Genomic DNA, 20,275 nt, shown 5'->3' with positions numbered 1-20,275 from the left:
GTCAGCGCTGAGGGAGTGCCGCACTGTCAGAGGGTCAGCACTGAGGGAGTGCTGCACTGTCAGAGGGTCAGTGCTGAGGGAGCATCGCACTGTTGGTGGGTCAGTACTGAGGTAGTGGGCACTGTTGGAGGGTCAGTGCTGAGGGAGTGCCGCGCTGTTGGAGGGTCAGTGCTGAGGGAGTGCTGCACTATCTGAGGGTCAGCGCTGGGGGAGTGCTGCACTGTCAGAGGGTCAGCGCTGAGAGAGTGCTGCATTGTTGGAGAGTCAGCGCTGAGGGAGTGCCGCACTGTTGGGGGGTCAGCGCTGAGGGAGCATCGCACTGTCAGGGGTCAGCGCTGGGGGAGTGCTGCACTGTCAGAGGGTCAGCGCTGAGAGAGTGCTGCATTGTTGGAGAGTCAGCGCTGAGGGAGTGCCGCACTGTTGGGGGGTCAGCGCTGAGGGAGCATCGCACTGTCAGAGGGTCAGCGCTGAGGGAGTGCTGCACTGTCAGAGGGTCAGTGCTGAGGGAGCACTGCATTGTTGGAGGGTCAGTGCTGAGGGAGCGCCGCACTGTCGGAGGGTCAGTGCTGAGGGTGTGCTGCACTGTCAGAGGGTCAGTGATGAGGGAGCCCCGCACTGTTGGAGGGTCAGTGCTGAGGGAGTGCCGCACTGTCGGAGGGTCAGTGCTGAGGGAGTGCCGCACTGTCGGAGGGTCAGTGCTGAGGGAGTGCTGCACTGTCGGAGGGTCAGTGCTGAGGGAGTGGGCACTGTCAGAGGGTTAGTGCTGAGGTAATGCTGCACTGTCAGAGGGTCAGTGCTGGGGATCCCATCGATTTCCCACACAAGAGCTCATTGCCATCTTGTGAGGGAGGCGCACAGAGTGTTGCTAGAATGTTCCGTCACTGAGCACAGTGCGATGTGCCCTTTCCTGTCTTTCCCTGATGACCATCGTGACTCTCCAAGGTGCTGGTCACATGACAACACTGAGGCCCAATATCCCCTTGTTCACCCTCTCCATGCAGTGACCCTGAGGCCAAATATGCTGCTGCAGCTCTGTGCTGACTCGAATAGTTTCTGTGGGTCATCCAGGATGGGGCATTCACCCATTGAGCCAGAGTTACAGCTAAAACTAAACTCAATGTTGTGAACATTCAGAAGGAAGAGTTTATAAGGCTCTGGGGAAAAAAGCAGAGGAAAAGTGGGACTGATGGAGTTGCATGTTCTTCTGTGGGAAGGTACTGATGGCCACAGCTTGCAGTTCCTGAGATGTCCCTCTCTCACGGTCTTCACTTTCCCCCAGGGGCAAAGTCGGAGTGTCTAAGGTAAAACTTCAAAGATCACAAAGTTTCGGTGTTGCAAGTGCAAGTAGCATCAAACAGATCCTCCTGGAATGGTGTCGTTCCAAGACCATTGGATACAAGGTAAGTGAAGGGTTAACACCTTTCCACAGAAGGTCAGAGGGAGGGGGTGAGAATGGGTGAAGATTAACACGAACCTTACTGATGTACCGAGCAAGGCACATGGGACAATCTGTGTTTAATCCGGCCTGTCTCCGTCAGGACTGTACAAGCAACTTAAAGAGTTAAATTATATACAGATCAGGGGTGGTTTCCCTGGAAACTTGAGGTTTAAGGTGAAATAACTCCACACAGGCCGGCATCCCATCACCAAGTCACCCTTTATTCACATATGAACAGCACTTGACTCTAGCACTGCCTCATTCACAGTGTCAGTATCTCTGACACACACCCTTTTTATCTGTCAGCCAGGGCTCCCTGATTGGAACCAGATTAACAGCCCCAATCAGGGTTCTCACATTCTATGTGGTCTACCTGGCTGACCTCGTTATGTCAGGGATGCTTCGATCAAAGTTTGTAAGATATTCAGGGAATGGATCACATCAATCGCGGTGGCACAGTGGTTAGCACAGCTGCCTCACAGCGCCAAAGACCCGGGTTCAATTCCCAGCTCAGACGACTGTCTGTGTGGAGTTTGCACATTCTCCCCGTGTCTGCGTGGGTTTGCTCCGGTTTCCTCCCACAATCCAAAAATGTGCAGGTCAGGTGAATTGGCTGTGCGAAATTGCTTGTAGTGTTAGGTGAAGGGGTAAATGTAGGGGAATGGGTCTGGGTGGGTTTCTCTTCAGCGGGTCGGTGTGGACTTGTTGGGCCGAAGGGCCTTTTTCCACACTGTAAGTAATGTAATAAATCAAAAACTTTGGGGTATCTGAAACAGGGAACAGAATCAAAAAATGAAAGCCTGACAGTGTAGAGGGAGCTTTACTCTAACCCTGTGCTGTCCCTGTCCTGGGGAGGGTTTGATGGGGACAGTGTAGAAGGAGCTTTACTCTGTATCTAACCCCGTGCTGTCCCTGCCCTGGGAGTGTTTGATGTCCCTGCCCTGGGAGTGTTTGATGGGGGACAGTGTAGAGAGAGCTTTACTCTGGATCTAACCCTGTGCTGTCCATGCCCTGGGAGTGTTTGATGGGGGACAGTGTAGAGGGAGCTTTATTCTGTATCTAACCTGGTGCTGTCCCTGCCCTGGGAGTGTTTGATGGGGGACAGTTTAGAGGGAGCTTTACTCTGTATCTAACCCTGTACTGTCCCTGTCCTGGGAGTGTTTGATGGGGACAGTGTAGAGGGAGCTTTATTCTATATCTAATCCAGTGCTGTTCCTGCCCTGGGAGGGTTGGATGGGGAACTCTGTAAAGGGAGCTTTACTTTCTATCTAACCCTATGCTATCCCTATCATAGAGCACAGAAACATACCCTTCGGTCCATTCAGTCCATGTCAAACATAATCCCAAACTAGACTTGTCCCACCTGCCCTGCTCCAGGCCCATATCCCTCCCAACCTTTCCTACTCATGTACTCATCCAAATGTCTTTTAAACATTGTAACTTCATCCACCACTTCATCAGGAAGTTCATTCCACACACGAACAACTCTGTGTAAAAAAATTGCGTCTTATGTCTTTTTTAAAATCTCTCCTTAAAACGTGACCCCTTGTCTTGAAATTCCACATCTTGGGAAAAAGACAACTACCATGAACTCCTTATTATTTTGTAAACTGCTTGGTGGGGGACAGTGTGGGAGTAGCTTTATCTTCAGTTTAAAAGAGCAGAGGGAGCTATACTCTGGATCTAGCCTGAGCTGAATACACTCACTATTTCAGTTTGCGAGGTAGCTGATTAACTGTTGTATTGGGATCTGTCTCGGTTCCTTGTAGATGATTGATATCCAGAACTTCTCATCGAGTTGGAGCAATGGGATGGCGTTCTGTGCTCTCGTCCACTCGTTCTTCCCAGAAGCCTTTGACTACAATGAGCTCAGCCCCAACAACCGCAAGCAGAATTTTGAGCTTGCGTTTGGGACGGCAGAGTGAGTACTCCCCATCATAACAAGCTGCGGCTCCTCTCCCCAGCCACTCAGCACGGCTGCAGCTCATCATGGGGGATGTGTGTGTGTGTGTGTATGTGAGTGTGTGTGTGTCTGTGTGAGGTGCGATGCCACAATGTCCATCTCAGACCTGTGCAGCTGCCTGGACTGAGAACCATCTTGAAAGATCACACAGCCTGTGTAGTTTGTATATTCAAACATGAATTAGCTGCAGTAAGAAGCCGTTCAGCCCCTCAAGCCTGCTCTGCCTTTCAATAGGATGGTGATTGATCTGTTTATTTTTCAAATCCCACATTCCCATCTGTTCCGATAACCCTTAATTTCCCTTCCCAACAGGAATCTGTCCGACTCCTTCTTACGAATGTTCACCGACCCCCATGCAACATTCTGCTGAGGCAGTGTGTTCCAAAGTCCCCCACCCTCTGAGAGATGAATTTCCCTCCCCCACCCTAAAAGGGTGACCCCTCATACTAAACCAGTGCCCCTCCCCCACCCCGGGAAACAACCTTCCCACAATCCCCTTGGTGAGACCATTCCGGATCCCAATACATCTCCATCGAACCCCCCCCAACCTTTCCAACCTGTGGCAGGAACAAGCCCACTCTATCCAACCTTACCCCGGAAAGCAACCCGCTCATTCCAGGGATCAATCCGGGAAACCTCCTCTGGACCAGCTCCCACACAATTACACCCTTCCTTCACTAGAGACCGAAACCGCAAGCAGTATTCGAGATGTGGTCTCACCGATTCCCTGTGGAGCTGCAGCAAGGAATCCTTACCTTTATATTCAATTCCTCACGTATTAAAGGGTAGTATCCCATTGAACTTCCTGATTACGTGCAATATCTGCGTATTATCCTGTTGTCACTCCGACTCTCGAACTCCCAGATCCTTCTGCATCGCAGAATTCTGCAGTCTTTCTCACTGCTGCTACCAAGATGAACAATTTCACCTTTCCCATGTTCTCCTCTGCCTGCCCACACAGCACCAGTTTGAGTTCAATACCAGCTGGGGCATTAACATACAATCTCTTCCCAAGAAGAATATTTTTAAAATGCACAACCTTTTGAGTTTGATTTCCTGGACACCCCAGGAAGTGGTCTGGGATGTGGGCTCCACAGATCTTGGCTCTGCTGAGGGAGTTGACAGTGTTCTTGTTTTTGGAGAAAGTGTACAGTCATGGCAGCGCAGGCGGTGGAACTAGGTTAGAAGTTCGGCACAACATCGTGGGCCGAAGGGCCTGTTCTGTGCTGTATTGTTCTATGTTCTATTGCCTTTGGTCACCTTCAGTGAAGGTGCTGTCTTTTGGATGTTAAAAGCGAGAGCCTCTGCTTACAGGTAGCTGGAAAACATCCCGTGAGCCCCAGTTCAAAGAAGAGCAGAGAGATTTGGCCTGTGTCCTGTCCTAGCCTGTACAGTCCTCACTCTGGGTAAATTGGCTGCTGCATTTCTGACAACACAGAACACGTAGGTCATTATCTACAAGGCAGCAGTTGAAGACAGCATGGTGATGAAAGGTAAATGCAAGTTTGATTTTGTTTGTTGTTGTTGCTGCAGGAAGTTGGCTCATTGTGACAGGCTGATTGAAGTGGAGGACATGATGGTGATGGGGAATAAACCAGACCCGATGTGTGTGTTCACCTACGTGCAGTCCCTCTACAACCACCTACGACGCTTCGAGTAAAGGTCACTTCATCAGGACTGGGGCTGGAGATGTACGATATGCCCAGTGCCTCACCCACACCCGTCCTGGCATTGTCCCTGGCGTGGTGGGGTGGGCACAGTCAGCCACAATGTCTCCCAGTAAACAGGAAGCACAGACACCATCGGCAAATGCAAACTGCCCAATTATCAGTGTTCACAGCAGATTTATAATGGCCACTGACACAGATGTAGCAGCTCACCTAAGATTCAAATAAAAGATTTTACTTGTATTATTGAAGAAGATCTCTGAGGAGCTGAGCTTTTCCCAGGGAATCCAGATTCAACAGAATTTAGTGCAATTAATTAGACTAATTATCAGAGGCTCTTCAGTAAGTTGCACTCTCATCTCTGAACGGAGGGACGGACAGAGGGAGAGAGAGAGAGAGAGAGACTGAGCCATGGCTGACACTAAGTTTCACTGAATTCTGATGTGCAGCAGCCCTCCACATTCTAGCTCCCTGTCTCTCTGACAGTATGGGGAGTCCCTCCGTCCAGCCTCAGCTGCTTCAACCATTGAGAGGCTGTCAGCACTGGTTGACATGTCACAGATTCAAACAGGTTCCAGTGCCCTCCAGCACTCCCTCTGTGTTACATTGCAACATGACAGCTTAGAGTCTCCCAATATTCTGAGCTACTGTCCTGCGTGGGTTCTATGACTCTGAAACTTTATTCATAGAATTTGAGGTTTTTGTAAAGGCAGTGGAAACCAGAATCATTGAACTCATAGAATCCCTACAGTGTGGAAGCAGGCCACTCAGCCCATATCAACTCTCTGAACAGCATCCTACCCAGATCCACCACCTCCCCCACCCAATCCCTGTAACCCTGCATATCCCATGGCTAATCCATCTAACCTGCACATCTCTGAACACAGTGATCCAAAAACATGCAGCATCCAGACTCAGCGTCCAGTTAAAATCAGTGACATTGAGAGTAAGGTATTTTCCAATAGGATTAATATCAGTGTCTGAAATGTTATCACCATAGCAACAGCTGTGGATATTGAGTAATTTCGATTGGTCAAATCCTGTTTGAAGAGAATCACTAGCCAGGCTTGTGCTATTCTGGGAACACTGGGACTCCCCCACAATCCACACTGGGCAAATAAATACTGCAGCTGGCACAAACTCTCCAACAGTCAACATTCCAGCTATTCAGGGCACTGCTTACAATCCTGGAATTCGGACTCCTGTCATGTTCCTATCAGCCAGCACATGAACAGTGCACGGAGAAGGTAGGTAAGGTTGCTTTCGACCACATCCCCAGCTCCCCCCAGGGGCTCGCCCAGGCAAGCACAGAGCTCTCTGAGCTCCGAGAGTTCTGCTTTCATCTGTGCGCTGGAGCTTGGAAACTGGTCTTACTGGCTCCAATTACAGCACAGGTCCGGGGAGAGGAAACGTGATACAGTCAGGCAGGATTCCTGCTCCTTATCTCTCAGTTGAAGGGTTCAGAAAAGATTTACAAGGATGTTGCCAGGGTTGGAGGATCTGAGCTACAGGGAGAGGCTGAACAGGCTGGGGCTGTTTTCCCTGGAGTGTCGGAGGCTGAGAGGTGATCTTATAGAGGTTTATAAAATCATGAGGGGGATTTATAAGATAAATAGTCAAGATTTCAGCCTCTCCCTATAGGTCAAATCCTCCAACCCTGGCAACATCCTTGTAAATCTCTTCCGAACCATTTTAAGTTTCACAACTTCTTTCCGATAGGAGGGAGACCAGAATTGCACACGATATTCCAACAGTGGCCTAACCAATGTCCTGTACAGCCGCAACATGACCTCCCAACGCCTGTACTCAGTACTCTACCCAATAAAGGAAAGCATACCAAACACCTTCTTCACTATCCTATCTACCTGCGACTCCACTTTCAAGGAGCTATGATCCTACACTCCAAGGTCTCTTTGTTCAACAACACTCCCTAGGACCTTATCATTAAGTGTATAAGTCCTGCTAAGATTTGCTTTCCCAAAATGCAGCACCTCACATTTATCTAAATTAAACTCCATCTGCCACTTCTCAGCCATTGGCCCATCTGGTCCAGATCCTGTTGTAATCTGAGGTAACCCTCTTCGCTGTCCACTACACCTCCAATTTTGGTGTCATTTGCAAACTTACTAACTGTACCTCTTATGCTCACATCCAAATCATTTATGTAAATGACAAAAAGTAGAGAACCCAGCACTGATCCTTGTGGCACTCCACTGGTCACAGGCCTCCAGTCTGAAAAACAACCCTCCACCACCACCCTCTGTCTTCTATCTTTGAGCCAGTTTTGTATCCAAATGGCTAGTTCTCCCTGTATTCCATGAGATCTAACCTTGCTAATCAGTCTCCCACGGGGAACCTTGTCGAATGCCTTACTGAAGTCCATATAGGTCACATCTACTGCTCTGCCCTCATCAATCTTCTTTGTTACTTCTTCAAAAAACTCAATCAAGTTTGTGAGACATGATTTCCCACGCACAAAGCCATGTTGACTTTCCCTTGGACCGAAGGATCTGTTTCTGTGCTGTACATCTCTTTGAGTCATGAGTGGTCCAAACTATAAAGTTCTTTTCTGAACCCTTCAAGTGAGAGATAAGGAGCAGGAATCCTGCCTGACTGTATCACGTTTCCTCTCCCCGGACCTGTGCTGTAATTGGAGCCAGTAAGACCAGTTTCCAAGCTCCAGCGCACAGATGAACCCTTTCAGTGTGCAGTATAATGCTTGATGTTTGACTGAGGTACTCTGGACAGTTGACTTACTGTCTGTTAGGCACGAGGGAATATGGGCGTTCAGATATCCTGGTCATCACAACTTGGGCAGTAACCCATTCCATTTGCTTGGCTCAGTGTTAACAGTTTCAGAATCAGAACACTGGGCTCATACCCATTAGAGAGACACAAGGCACTTAACTCAAGCTGACATTACCAACCCCCCCCCCCCCCCCCCCACCAAACTCCCCCCATACAGTTGAACAGAATCCATAGACTCCCTGTTCAGGTGGAAGTGAGTAGTGGTCTCTGTGTTCCAGCCAATATTTATTCCTAAACTAATACCGTCATTTATTTAATTGTGGGCTATTTTAAACACCAATGGGTTTTATGGGGACAACTGCGATCTCTAACCTCCCCCCACTCCTTCTCCAGTGTAAAACCCATCAACTTCCCAGCTCTCCCCTTAATTCCCAAAGAGTCTTACCAGACACATATGCTGCCAGACTTGCGGAGTTTCTGTTTTTATTTCATATTTCCAGTCTCTGTAGTTTTTGAAGTTGTTTTAGTGATTTGCAGTCCTGGGCTAGTGAGCTGGAGACCTACACTGGCCCCTGACCCCAGACGCTGGGAATTCAAACTCAGCTCATTAAAACGATGGCGATAGTGACTGGGAAACCATTGTTGATTGGTGCCAATACCCTTTGGGTCCACGGTATCCTTTTGGGAAGGAAATCTGCCGTCCTTACCCTGCCTGAGATACCCGTGACTCCAGACCCACTGCATTGTGGGTGATGTTTAGCTGATCTCTGACATCACCTGACAGGCTGCTAAGTTCTATTGAGGGCAGCAGCTCACCAGCCCTTTCTCCTGGGCGAAGCGTGCCCCAGCCTCTCCCATCCCAAGAATAAAAGAAGAAAAATAATTTAGACTCGCCCCCACGTGACCCAGACTTTGTGAGACTCTGAGATGTGAGCCTCACTACATAAGAGAAGCTGGTCTTCCACTGGCACAGACAGAGCAGCCAGCACCAGGCTTGATGGGCCACAAGGCCTCATCTGTACTGGATGATTCTATGACGGGTCTGGGTGCTCAGTGACTGTCCATGAAACTGTAGGGAGTCAATGTCTCCAGGAGAGGAAGGCGAGAAGGCGGAACCTGCAGAGCACTCCTGAATCCAGGTGAGGGAGGCTCCAGGAAAACTGCTCAAAGAGGCTGTGATTCAGACACGGGAGCTCAGTTTTGTGTCCACCAAACCCACCGGCTCTTAAACAGAGCAAACGTATGACAGGCAGCAACGTAACAATATGCACAACTTAAACAACTTCAGTCTCTGGTTTCATTCTATCTCCAGCCTGCTGATCCATGTCCAGTATTTACTCCACCTTTTAGAACAAGGAGAAGCATTTCCAATGGTCTTGCCTGTCGATTAGATTCTGCTCCTTCCCCACATCACTGGGGATTTTATACTATCAGCCCATTACACTAGAGCTACAGTGCAGAGCGAGAAAATCAAATCAACAGGTCCCCTTTGCTGAAGGGAATTAATCAACAGGTTGGGACTTTAACTGAAAGATCCTTTTCTTACCTGGAACTAGGCCTCAGGGGAATGGACTGTTTCCAATCCCTGGAGAATCTCACACTCCAAAACACAGGTAAGAAGCACTTATCAGAGAGGGGTCATCACACACAGTTACTTACTCCAACAGCATCTGTTTAATAATCTGTATAGAGAACAGTCAGCAACAATGACAATATCTTATACATTCACAGGCCACAATACTGTCCAGTATTACCAATGGATGATGGTTCACAGCGGCCAACTCACAGGAACTCTGTCACCCTTAAATCACAAATCACCCTGACATAAACACATCTCCCCCATCCAATAAGATCACAGAGCAATACCTTTCTGATTGGGCTGTGACTTTGGCTGGACAGAATGAAGGGTTCACTGCCCCCCTGCTCATGGGGGCTAGTAATCAGTCAGCCTTTTCCCAGCAAGATCCATATCCTCTGAACCTGGCCATGAAATATACCCCACTCAAATCAGCTGATTTCATTTACTGAATAAGAATTTTAAAAACATTGATGAAGAATGAATAAACAGTAAGTGTGCAGCTCCCTGATAATGTCACAGGGCTTGTATCCAGAGTGTAGCTCTTGCCCTGTATATAAAAGTGTGGGTGGTCCATTTCCTCACTGTGTTGCAGAGAATCCAACACATTTAGCCAGATGGTACTAGAACCTATTGTTGAGATTGTGAGAGGGACACAGTAGCCTCCCAAGTCAGAAACCCAAACCACATGTTCTGGGGACACAGATTTGAATCTCACCAGAGCAGGTGGTGAAACATGAATTCAAAAAGCACCTGGAATAAAAATTCTAACCTAATGCTGACCAAGCAAGCACTATCAATTGTCCAGAACTACCCATCTGACTCATTGATGTCCTTTAGGGAAGGAATCTTCTGTCCTTACTTGGTCTGGTCCCCATGTGACTCCAGGCCCACAGTAATGTGATGGACTCTTACTTGCCACTTGGGCAATTAGGGACAGGCGATAAATGCTAGGCCTGGTCAGCAGTGCCCACATCCCATGACAGAATCAAAGAAGATTACATCAGCCAGTTGTTCACCCGGGTCCCACTGATGAATGGATTTCCTGTGACCCCCAGTGATTCCATGAAACCAAATGCTGACCATGGGAAAACTGCAGCACAAAGGTGACGTCTGTGAACACATCGGAGAGAGAGAGAGATCCCTGCCAGAAACACCAAGTAGTAGTAGTGATGGCACCAGGGAGACTGGGCCATTGGACAGACCCAACTCCAATCCTGTATTTAGAAAATTCAACATGCATACTAATTGTTTTAAAAACACAGTACCTGTAGGATGCAGGAAAAACACTTTTAAACAAACCATATAAAGGCCCTTGAAGGAGGATGATGAGAACAGGATCAGTCGCAGGTTTGACACAGTGTAAGGCACAGAGTGGAGCTGCTTCACCGTGCTGCCTCTGGCCAGGCCCCTCCGATCCAGCTCTCAGGAGCAAACTATCCCAAAAAAGTCAAAGAACAGGGACACCTTCCAAATATACATTCCACAGGAAAAGGGATAAGGGAGAGAAACAGTGGGAACAGATGAGCAAATGGAAATAATTAACCCATTGGCATTTCCCTACATCAAACATCCCCCAAACATCCACAATGTCAATTCTGATCATTAATTAGTCTACTTTAACCTGGTTATGATGCACTTTGACAAGTGAAGGTGACAGGAAGGTTGACCTAATGGTGTAGTACTGAACATGAGAGAGAGAGAGAGATGTAAGGGTCAGGCTGTGCTGTATGTGTGTAACTCTCCTTAGTCAGTCTTCCAGATCGTGTTGAGAATTTTGACAACCTCTTCATAAATAACAAAGACAATGGCCACATCCAAACACACTCTGCCCAAACGTGGGATTGTTCCTTTGTAAAACCTGTATCAGACAAGGAAACAGTTGCTTAGGAAACACACTGGGGTTTCTGAACTCTCACAATCCAAGGCAAGCAGTAAAACAGTCAACATGGCGATACTTACGCAAATAATCCCTCTGTTTTAAAGATCTGAAGTGCACAATCCAAAGTATTCCTGTACTTCAAAGACTCAAGGCCCTGTAACAAAAAGTGGGATAAAAATAAGAATATTATAATTTCCCAAATATTCCAGGCTGCAGTAAAGAACATGAAACTCAAAGGATTGGCATTACATTTGTGTACAGGTCATTTCACTATAATGTGCGTTTTGTCAGCATGAATTGACTATAATGCAATTGCTGAATTGTGAATGTTGTTTGGATAACATAAACTTTCTACTGAACGGGTATAGTGGTTTTCCAAAAGCCATCTTCTGCAGCACGAGGTTATAGAGGAACACAACTGTTGCATTATAGCAGAACAACCTGTAATAACTTTCACAACCTCCAAACGTCTAATCTGGTTCACAAAGTCACCGCTGCAATGTAGGAAGTGCATCAATCAACTGGCACTCAGGCAGATTCCACAGATAGCAACATGACCTGACCCTGCACATCGTTCAGGTACACAACAAGAGAAAGTGCGGCTTTACTTAATGTCTTGTCCAAAAAGTGCAACAGAGGGAACATCAGGCTGGATGTGTGTTCCTGTGGACCTGCTGGTAGGGGTGGGGCTACTGGTTAAACAGTACAGAGTGTGGTGCTGGAAAAGCACAACCGATCAGGCAGCGTCTGAGGAGCAGGAGAATCAACATTTGGACCATAAGCCCTTCATCCGGATTTCTCCAGGATCTGCAGTCCTCACTTTCTCCCGGTTAGACAGTACGCACAGATACACCCCTCTCAGCTTCATACCAATAATTAAAATAGTTCAGGCACAGCAAGCTGTTCTCCAGGATCATCTGTCAGATTCTAAACTCTATTCGGCTGTTAATCAGACATCCAGCAGACGCAGAGAGTTGGAGGAGCTCGTGCTGAAATAGCATGAAGGCCTCCAGCCCAGCCCACACACTGAAGACTGCAGCCAACCCAGGTCAGTGTGACACAGAGGGCAGACTTACAGGAAGATCATTGATGAGAGGCGGCTAACAGGGCATTTTGCTGATGCATACTCAATGATAAAGAAAGAAGTTACAACAACGTTTCAGGTTAGAAATCACACCATACCAGGTTATAGAGCAGCAGGTTTATTTGAAATCACAAGCTTTTGGAGCACTGCCCCTTCTTTGCTTCACCTGATGAAGGGGCAGCGCTCTGAAAGCTTGTACTTTCAAATAAACCTGTTGGACTATAACGTGTTGTCATGTGACTTCTGACCCTGTCCACCCTGCACCTCCACATCAGGTTCAATACCTGCACCAGTTGTCAACGGCAGGGTTAACATCAGGAAGGCCACCACAATGCAAGGTCAAAACCCAGATCAGGGTCTGTATTCCCAGGGCATGGAGGACACACCTGCTGGAGTTGGGGGTGGGGGCAGAAGGTATATGTACATGTGCGCATGTGTGCAGAGGAGGCTGTGTACACCTTACCTTCTCAACTGCCTCCTGGAACTGAAGCTGCTGAACCGACCTGTACTAATGGAGTGAGCTACCCAGCTTCAGGCAGGTCAGAGGCAGCGTTAGGTGACAGGACACTGTGACTGGGGGTTATCCACTGCAGTGGGATGGGCTCAGAGTGAGCTTTCCCTCTGGGGTTCAGGGAACTGACTGGCTGGTGCATCTCTGAGTTATCTGAAGAAAGCTGTCACCTTTTGCAGTTACATTGCCCTCAGGGTCTGAAGGAAAACATGGGCATGTGGTTTGCATTCTCACAAGCCAATCCGCTGGCTCAGAAACTGTGCAGGGAGGATGGTCAGCAAGTGGGGATGTGGCAAGTTGTTCTTTGGGTCAGTCTCACCAGCACACCCAGCTTCTTATCTCTAGTCCCAACCCCACCTTGCTTTTACCTGAAGTTTCCTACATTATAAACAGTCACTATACTACAAAGGAATTCATTGGCTATAATGTGGGTTATTCTGAGATTGTGAAAGATGCTTTAGAAATTCAAGTCTTCGTCTATTGCGCGTTTAAGCATTTTAATCTGCATTAGGCAGTGATCTCTCACAACCTACAGTCAATATCCCACTTCTCACCTGCATCCTTGTCTTTACAACATCCAGAGGGGTATTCCCAAAAACACTAGCTGCTCCAGCAGTAACTCCAAACGCTGCTGTGACAAATGGATTGATTGGTTTGTGCAGATCGTCACCTGCAAGCACAGAAGCACCCAGTGATCCAACTCCTATTACCTCGGTCAGCCCAAGTCCCACTGCACCGTGGGTCTGCCTCAGATAGACTACTGGTGCAACCTCAATGGCGCTTCCCCAACAGCCCAGGTCTGAGCACGTGCCAGGGCCAACAGGGGAAACATGAGGCAGAAGGGCTCAGAATTTCCCCTCTTCTCTTGTTTCCGAGTGTCCAGCTCTGAAGCTGGGGAATGGACACAGTCCCCGCTCACCCCTCCCTCTCACCCTTCAACCCTTGCCTCCCTCGGGTGAAGAGATTGCTGAAGTCCAGCACAGACACTTGCCTTTATACCAGTTGCGTAGTGTGGTCATCACAAAGAAGCGAATTGCTTGGTTTGAGCCCTGTTTGAGGACGGTAGCTGTCACCCCCTGGTATGTCCCTCGAAAACCTGCAAGCAGAAAAACTGAAATCTCTCCCTCAAAGACTGGCAGATCATTGGGATCGTTTCTTGGGAGGGGGTGAGGCTGACACTATTCCACTCCCCACTAACCGTTTTGAGGAGGCTACAATCCCACAAGGGTCCTGGTCCTCAGCTCCCTGTCCACTGAGACCCCAAATTGAGTTATACATTAGACACATTAGAATCCAGGTGTGGGAAATTCCTTTTCTGATGAGAAAAGCCAACAATAGACACAGTCACTGGCTACATGATCTCAGGACACATACACTCACGGTGTATGGACACACTTCAACCAGTTCCTGCATTTGACTATAAAACACCCGGAGGTATTAGCTGTATCTTCATTGTATGTAATTATCTAGAAGTGTGGGCATTAGCTAAAGAGTCACTTGTGCTTCTGTAAGAGTCCACGGTCAGTATGAGGGAGACACTGCCTGATTGAAACAAAGACCAAGGCTGAGTGAGTATATCAGGAATTTGGGGGGAGGGGAGACAGGTGCTATAGGTTTACTACAATTGGTAGAGTGCGTTGAGCAGGGAGTTTGGTGAAAGAGGAGGTTTTTACTTCTACTTTCTCTCAGTGGATTCATTGATTAGTAAAAACTGTTATTAGGGACTTGCCGTAACTTAAAAAGAATATTTTTTTAAAGTTTCTACATTTAGATTTAACTGAGAAACACCATGAATAAGGAAAAGTCAGGTTTACTTAAGTAATTGAAAGCAGAATCAGAGTTCAGCTCAGTGGAGGGGAATGTGTGGTCTGTAATCTGTGGGATATGGTGGGCACTCTCAGTGTCTGAGGTAATTGCACGTTCAGGAGTGCTGCTAGCTGCAGAAACCTGAGCGCCGGGAGTACCAGCTACAGCCACTGGGGCACGTTCCCGAGGCTGCACGTGACATGGATACAGAGGTGTTCACACTGCAGCTTCAGGGCCTGATGGCAGAAGGATAATGGAAGACTGCCAAAAGAAACAGAGTCAAAAAGGCTGGTGCTGGAAAAGCACGGCAGGTGCAGGGGAGTCGACGTTTCGGGTGTAAGCCCTTCATCAGGAATGTCGTTGCTGATGAAGGGCTTATGCCTGAAACGTCGACTCTCCACCTCCTCAGATGCTGCCTGACCTGCTGTGCATTTCCATCAAGTACACCTTTTGACTCTGACTCCCCAGCATCTACAATCCTCACTTTCTCCATCCAAAAGAAACATGCATGTCGTAGAGAGGTCACCCACAGTCCTGCTCACAAATCCGTCTTTGTAGTTTGTAAGCTGATGGGTATCTGGTTCCTCAGGGAAGTGCAGTCAGTGCCACATGTGTAACAATGATGAGTAGTTGGGGCGGGTCAAGGGAGACAGTGACAGGGGATTCATTAGTTTAGGGAACAGACAAGTGCTTCTGTGGCTGTATACGTGACTCCAGGATGATGTGTGATGAATAGCCAGAGACCCTGGTGCACGCTGGTCCCAATGACAGAGGTAGGAAGTGGGGGGGATGTGATCCTCCAATCAGAATTTAGGGAGTAGGTAGGGAGTTAGCAAGCAGGACCCACAAATGTATTCATCTCTGGGTTCCTCCCTGAGCTACGTGTGACTACAGAATTAGGAGGCGAAGGCAGAGGAATGTGTGTCTGGAAAGATGGGGCAGGAGGGTGTGCTTTCAGTCCCTGAGGCATTGGGACAGGTGTTACCTGTACAGGCTGGCTGGGTTACATCTGAACAGAGCTGGGACTGAGGTCCAACTACGGTGTTCTGTTCCTATCATTGGGAAGGCTTTAACTTGGCAGGGCAGTGGGAACCAAGGAGGAACGACAGAGAAGGAAACCAGATGGGTACTAGGCGAGAGGACAGTCAATTCATCGGTGGAGTGGGAGTAAGGAAGAAAGTAATAAAGTCCAAATCAGGTGACTGTGCGTGTCTAAGAGTGCAGTAAATAAGGTCAGGCAGTTACAGACACATGTTGTCATGTGGAAATATGATGTCGTGGGCAACAGAAACGTGGCTCAACAAAGGGCAAGGTTGAGTGTTAAATATTCCTGGGTACAGGGAAAAGGAAAGGAGGTGGGGTAGCAGTGTTGGTTAAGTAGTGCATTACAGCCCAGGAGAAAGATGTCTCAAGAAGGTTCAAGGACAGAATCAATTTAGCTAGAACTAAGGAAGAAAAGGATGGAATTACAATGCTCAATGCAGTCTTCAGAGCCATCAGCTTATGGGAAGGACTGGGAGAATAAATCTGCAGGGAACTGACAGAGATGCTAACCCTATAGATTGGTTATAATGGACAGCTTCAATGACCTAAATATAGACTGGGATTCAGTTCAATGCAGAGTGTGAGGTAATGCATTTGGTAGGGAAAACATTGAAAGATAATATAAAATAGGGGGTAACAATTCTAAAGGGGGTGCAAGAGTGGAGGGAACTGAGTGCATATGTGCACAGGTCACTGACATGGGGGACAGGTGGAGACAGCACTTAATAAAACTCGTTCGGTTATTTGGTTTAAATCCTGATCAGACTGAGGCAGGTGTCTGGTAGAAACAGACAGTATTAGAGTGACACTGTCACTTGACTAGAAATCCAGAAGTTGTTTTTTCAAACCTAACTATGAAAGCTGTGAAACTGAGTTCAGTAAAATGATTCCAAACCCAGTTTATTAATGCCCTTTTGCCACTGAATAATGACATCAGCCTGACACTGGATTGACCTTTCCCTAAAGTCTAGCAGTGGGTAATAATTTCATTGCTTTGCCAGCAATGCCCATACTTAAGAATGAATAATAACTAGAGATAGTAGGAACCTCCTGAAATGCCAGTGATGCCACATGATGAACACTCAGTAAATACATCAGGCAGAGGGGAACACAATTAAATATGGACATGGTGAGGGCACCTCACAGCCAGTGCTGAGATTTTACACACCTCATTGTTTCAGGGTGACCTGACATGTAAAGATGATGGATTTTCTTGACTTCCCATCTCCTCACTTCACGGAAGATGGAAACTCAATGACATCGATGAGTTGCTCACCATATCTTGATGGGGTCCCCTTTATAAACTAGACAGGATGGGGCTCGAAAAGGATTGATCACGTGATTTAAACTGGCTTCAGGGACTATGCCTGTATTACCCCAAGACCCAGCAGATCCAGCAGAACGAGACTCAAATTAAACACAAGTTATCAACAGCCACAGTCGTTAACCTGTGTTCACCCAAGAACCAATCTCCGAGAGATGCAGTTACAAGAAACCTCACAGCCTGATGAGCACCTCACTTTATAAGAATCTCCATTAAAGGCAGGCCACCTGATAGACACTGTAAATCAGACTGAACCACTGTAATCTGTAACAATGCACTATCTGTGTACATTCACACACACAAAACCAGGCGTGTGATACTGCATTAATTCAGGGAATGATCAAATTTTAGGCTTAAACTAACAAAAGCTTGCTGCTGAAAAAAAATTGAATACACACCCCAAAGCCAATAAAAGACATCCACTCATCCATCCTATACAAACCATACTGATTCCAGACACAAAAGTGGCACATATATTCTCACTGCAACATGATCACATTGTTCAGTTTCAACAAATGAAAGGTTTTCTTTCTCAGGCGTTATGAGGCTGTGTAAAAGCCTTGTGTTTCTCAGCAACTGAGAATACACTGGCAATTCTCCTGAAACTGCTCTTTTTATACCTTGCCCCTTCATCCAGTCACCACAAGACAGGCCTACCTTGTTCCTGAATAATCTCTCGGACACCATGGATAAACCCCTGGTATTTAGGATTGGGTGAACATTGGTCATGAATAAATTTCACCTAGAGGAGGAAAAACAAACAGAAATTAATTCAAATCCACTTTCACAATGGACAAAGGACTTTGATTACTGAAATATAACCAGCTATTTGTATCTGAGGTTTGAAACACAAGGTTATAAGATGCACTGCAGTAATTCACTGAACCTCCTTCAACAGCCCCTTTCAAACTCTCAACCTCCACTATCTACAGGGACAAGGGTAGCAGATACATGGGAACTCCACACCCTGCAAAGTCCTCTCTTAAAGCTTCACACCATCCTGTTTTGGAAAAATGTCACTGTCTGTCACCTTCGCTGAGTCAAGATCCTGGAAGACCCTCCCTAACAGCATTGGGGGTGTCAAGATTAGAGTGGTGCTGGAAAAGCACAGCAGGTCAGGCAGCATCTGAGGAGAGGAAAAATCGACATTTCGGGCAAAAGCCCTTCATCAGCATTGGGGGTGTCCCTATACTAAGAATTGCAATTGTTTAGGGTGGCTGTTCACCACCACCTTATCCAGAGCAATTAGGAATGGATGCTAAATGCTGGCCCACAGCATAGAGAAAAGATTGATTAGGCCTGAATTGCCCAGTCCAGGTTATTCTGCTATAACACATATTTCATCAGTGCAAATTGGCTGTAATGTGACTGACAAATTGTGGACGATGTTTAGATTTTCTATTAGCGATCTTCTACAGCGCGACTTTCTATGGTGGGTTTCCACAGCGTGATTTTCTATAGCATGAGGTCGCAGAGGAACACAACTATTGCGTTATAGCAGAATGACCTGTATGTCTAACAAAGACCAAGACTTATTCTCAAGTGTTAACAAATTTACCGAAAGAAGTTCAGTTGAAATAATCCAACATGTTAAAATACATTATTTTGTTAATTGGTCTGTATACCCGCGTTGTTCCCGCATTTTTCATCCTTGGGGTACACTATCCAGGGAACGTTACCTTTATTGTCTCCATTGGGCACACAACAAACACAGCTTCAGCTATTCCAGCTCCCAAGCCGCACAGAAAGCTCCTCCCATGGCTCAGCTTCCCATTCGCATCAACCATTCTGCTATGTAGAAATTCAAACGTCCCAAACCTGAGAAGAGGCCAGATTGACAACGTTGGTAACACCACTGGCCTGGTGGCAGGGACCTGCAGCTCGTGCAGATCCTTTGTACATAACCAGAGTATTAAAACATCCTGAGGGCACACAGACAGGATATTTCACCTCGTGGGAGAGATTACAACAAAGGGACAGAGTTTAAAAGTGAGGGCTCTCCCACTTAATGTGGAAACGCAGAGTCTCAGTAGGTCTTTAGTTTGTGGAGTCCTCTTCTGCAGAGAACAGTGGTAGCTGGGTCAATGAATATTTTAAAGGTTGAGTTAACTAAATTCTAGAATGAGAGGGGGTGGACAGGAAAGTAGACCTCTCAATAAGATCAGCCACATGGTGGAACAGCTTTGAAAGGCTGAGTGGACAGCTCCTACCCTTAATTCATTCGCTTGCAAACGGGTTGCCATGTTTCCTTACTGTCCAACATGAGATGTCCTCAAGATGCAAAAGGCACCATAGAAATGTAAGTTCTTTCCTTTCAATTCTTACATGTATCAGAAGAGACTGAGAGCAGGTTTACTTGAGGTGCATAATGTTGAGATTGATAGATAGGAAGGAATTCTTTCCTCTTACACAGCGAGGTCAATATCAAAGTGACACAGATTTAAACTGATCAATAGGTTCATGGAGGGTTGAGAAATTCTGGGAATGACAGGAGGCTGGAACTTACTGCCTGAGAAAGACGGGCAGATCCAGAAACCCTTGTCACATCTACCAAACAAGTAGGGAGTCGGTGGCATGGTGGTAATGTCACTGGACCTAGAATCCAGAGCTCCACGTTAATGTTCAGGTTCAAATCCCACCAAGGCAACTTACTTAATTAGATGTGGAATTGAAAACTAGTCTCAGTGATAATGACCATGTAACAATCACTGCTGTAAAAACACCCAGATGCTGCTCTTAAAGGAAGGAACTCCAGCAGACTGGCCTAGACGTGACTCCAGACCCACACCAGTTGAAGGGCAATTCCTCCGAATGAGTAAGGAACTCCTTTCCAACACCAACCCCTGGCCAACCTCCACATTCCCAACTATCCAAACTGACTTTGAACAAAAGCCAAGTTTCCTGACACTGCCTCCTGGTGATATTTTCTCTGTGATACCATTCTAGGAGAAATCATTCTCAGTATGCTGTACTTTTCTGGTCACCTGTATCAGACATTAGCCCTGATTATAGTTGGGGGGCTGTAACTGGACACTCTGCTCTCGGTCAGTTATGGGTTATCTGCAGCTTGAAAAATGTGTTGCTGGAAAAGCACAGCAGCATCCAAGGAGCAGGAGAATCGATGTTTTGGGCATAAGCCCTTCTTCAGGAATGAGGAGGGTGTGCCAAGCAGGCTAAGATAAAAGGTAGGGAGGAGGGACTTGGGGGAGGGACGTTGGGAATGCGATAGATG

At 47.1% G+C, this 20,275-nt stretch overlaps 2 protein-coding genes across 2 annotated transcripts in view; one reads left to right on the top strand and one right to left on the bottom strand.

The window, feature by feature from the left end:
- The window catches only part of smtnl (smoothelin, like), a 17,542-nt gene extending 12,231 nt beyond the window's left edge, over window positions 1-5,311 (top strand). Inside the window, exons 5-7 of the mRNA XM_043718899.1 lie at window positions 1,280-1,400; window positions 3,208-3,359; window positions 4,935-5,311. Of these exons, the coding sequence (XP_043574834.1) occupies window positions 1,280-1,400; window positions 3,208-3,359; window positions 4,935-5,061 (400 nt within the window). The 3' untranslated portion in view covers window positions 5,062-5,311. The remainder of the gene's footprint in view (window positions 1-1,279; window positions 1,401-3,207; window positions 3,360-4,934) is intronic.
- Window positions 5,312-10,302: 4,991 nt separating this feature from the next.
- Window positions 10,303-20,275, bottom strand: part of LOC122563874 (tricarboxylate transport protein, mitochondrial-like) — a 14,067-nt gene continuing 4,094 nt past the window's right edge. The window contains exons 4-9 of the mRNA XM_043718078.1: window positions 18,723-18,861; window positions 17,701-17,785; window positions 13,861-13,965; window positions 13,424-13,539; window positions 11,355-11,428; window positions 10,303-11,253 (exon numbers count right to left, since the gene is read on the bottom strand). Of these exons, the coding sequence (XP_043574013.1) occupies window positions 11,139-11,253; window positions 11,355-11,428; window positions 13,424-13,539; window positions 13,861-13,965; window positions 17,701-17,785; window positions 18,723-18,861 (634 nt within the window). The 3' untranslated portion in view covers window positions 10,303-11,138. The remainder of the gene's footprint in view (window positions 11,254-11,354; window positions 11,429-13,423; window positions 13,540-13,860; window positions 13,966-17,700; window positions 17,786-18,722; window positions 18,862-20,275) is intronic.

This window comes from Chiloscyllium plagiosum, chromosome 28, assembly GCF_004010195.1.
Source record: "Chiloscyllium plagiosum isolate BGI_BamShark_2017 chromosome 28, ASM401019v2, whole genome shotgun sequence".
Lineage (NCBI taxonomy): Eukaryota > Metazoa > Chordata > Chondrichthyes > Orectolobiformes > Hemiscylliidae > Chiloscyllium > Chiloscyllium plagiosum.
The sequence above is the reverse complement of the archived record's forward strand: the minus strand, read 5'-3'. Positions and strand labels throughout refer to the sequence as shown.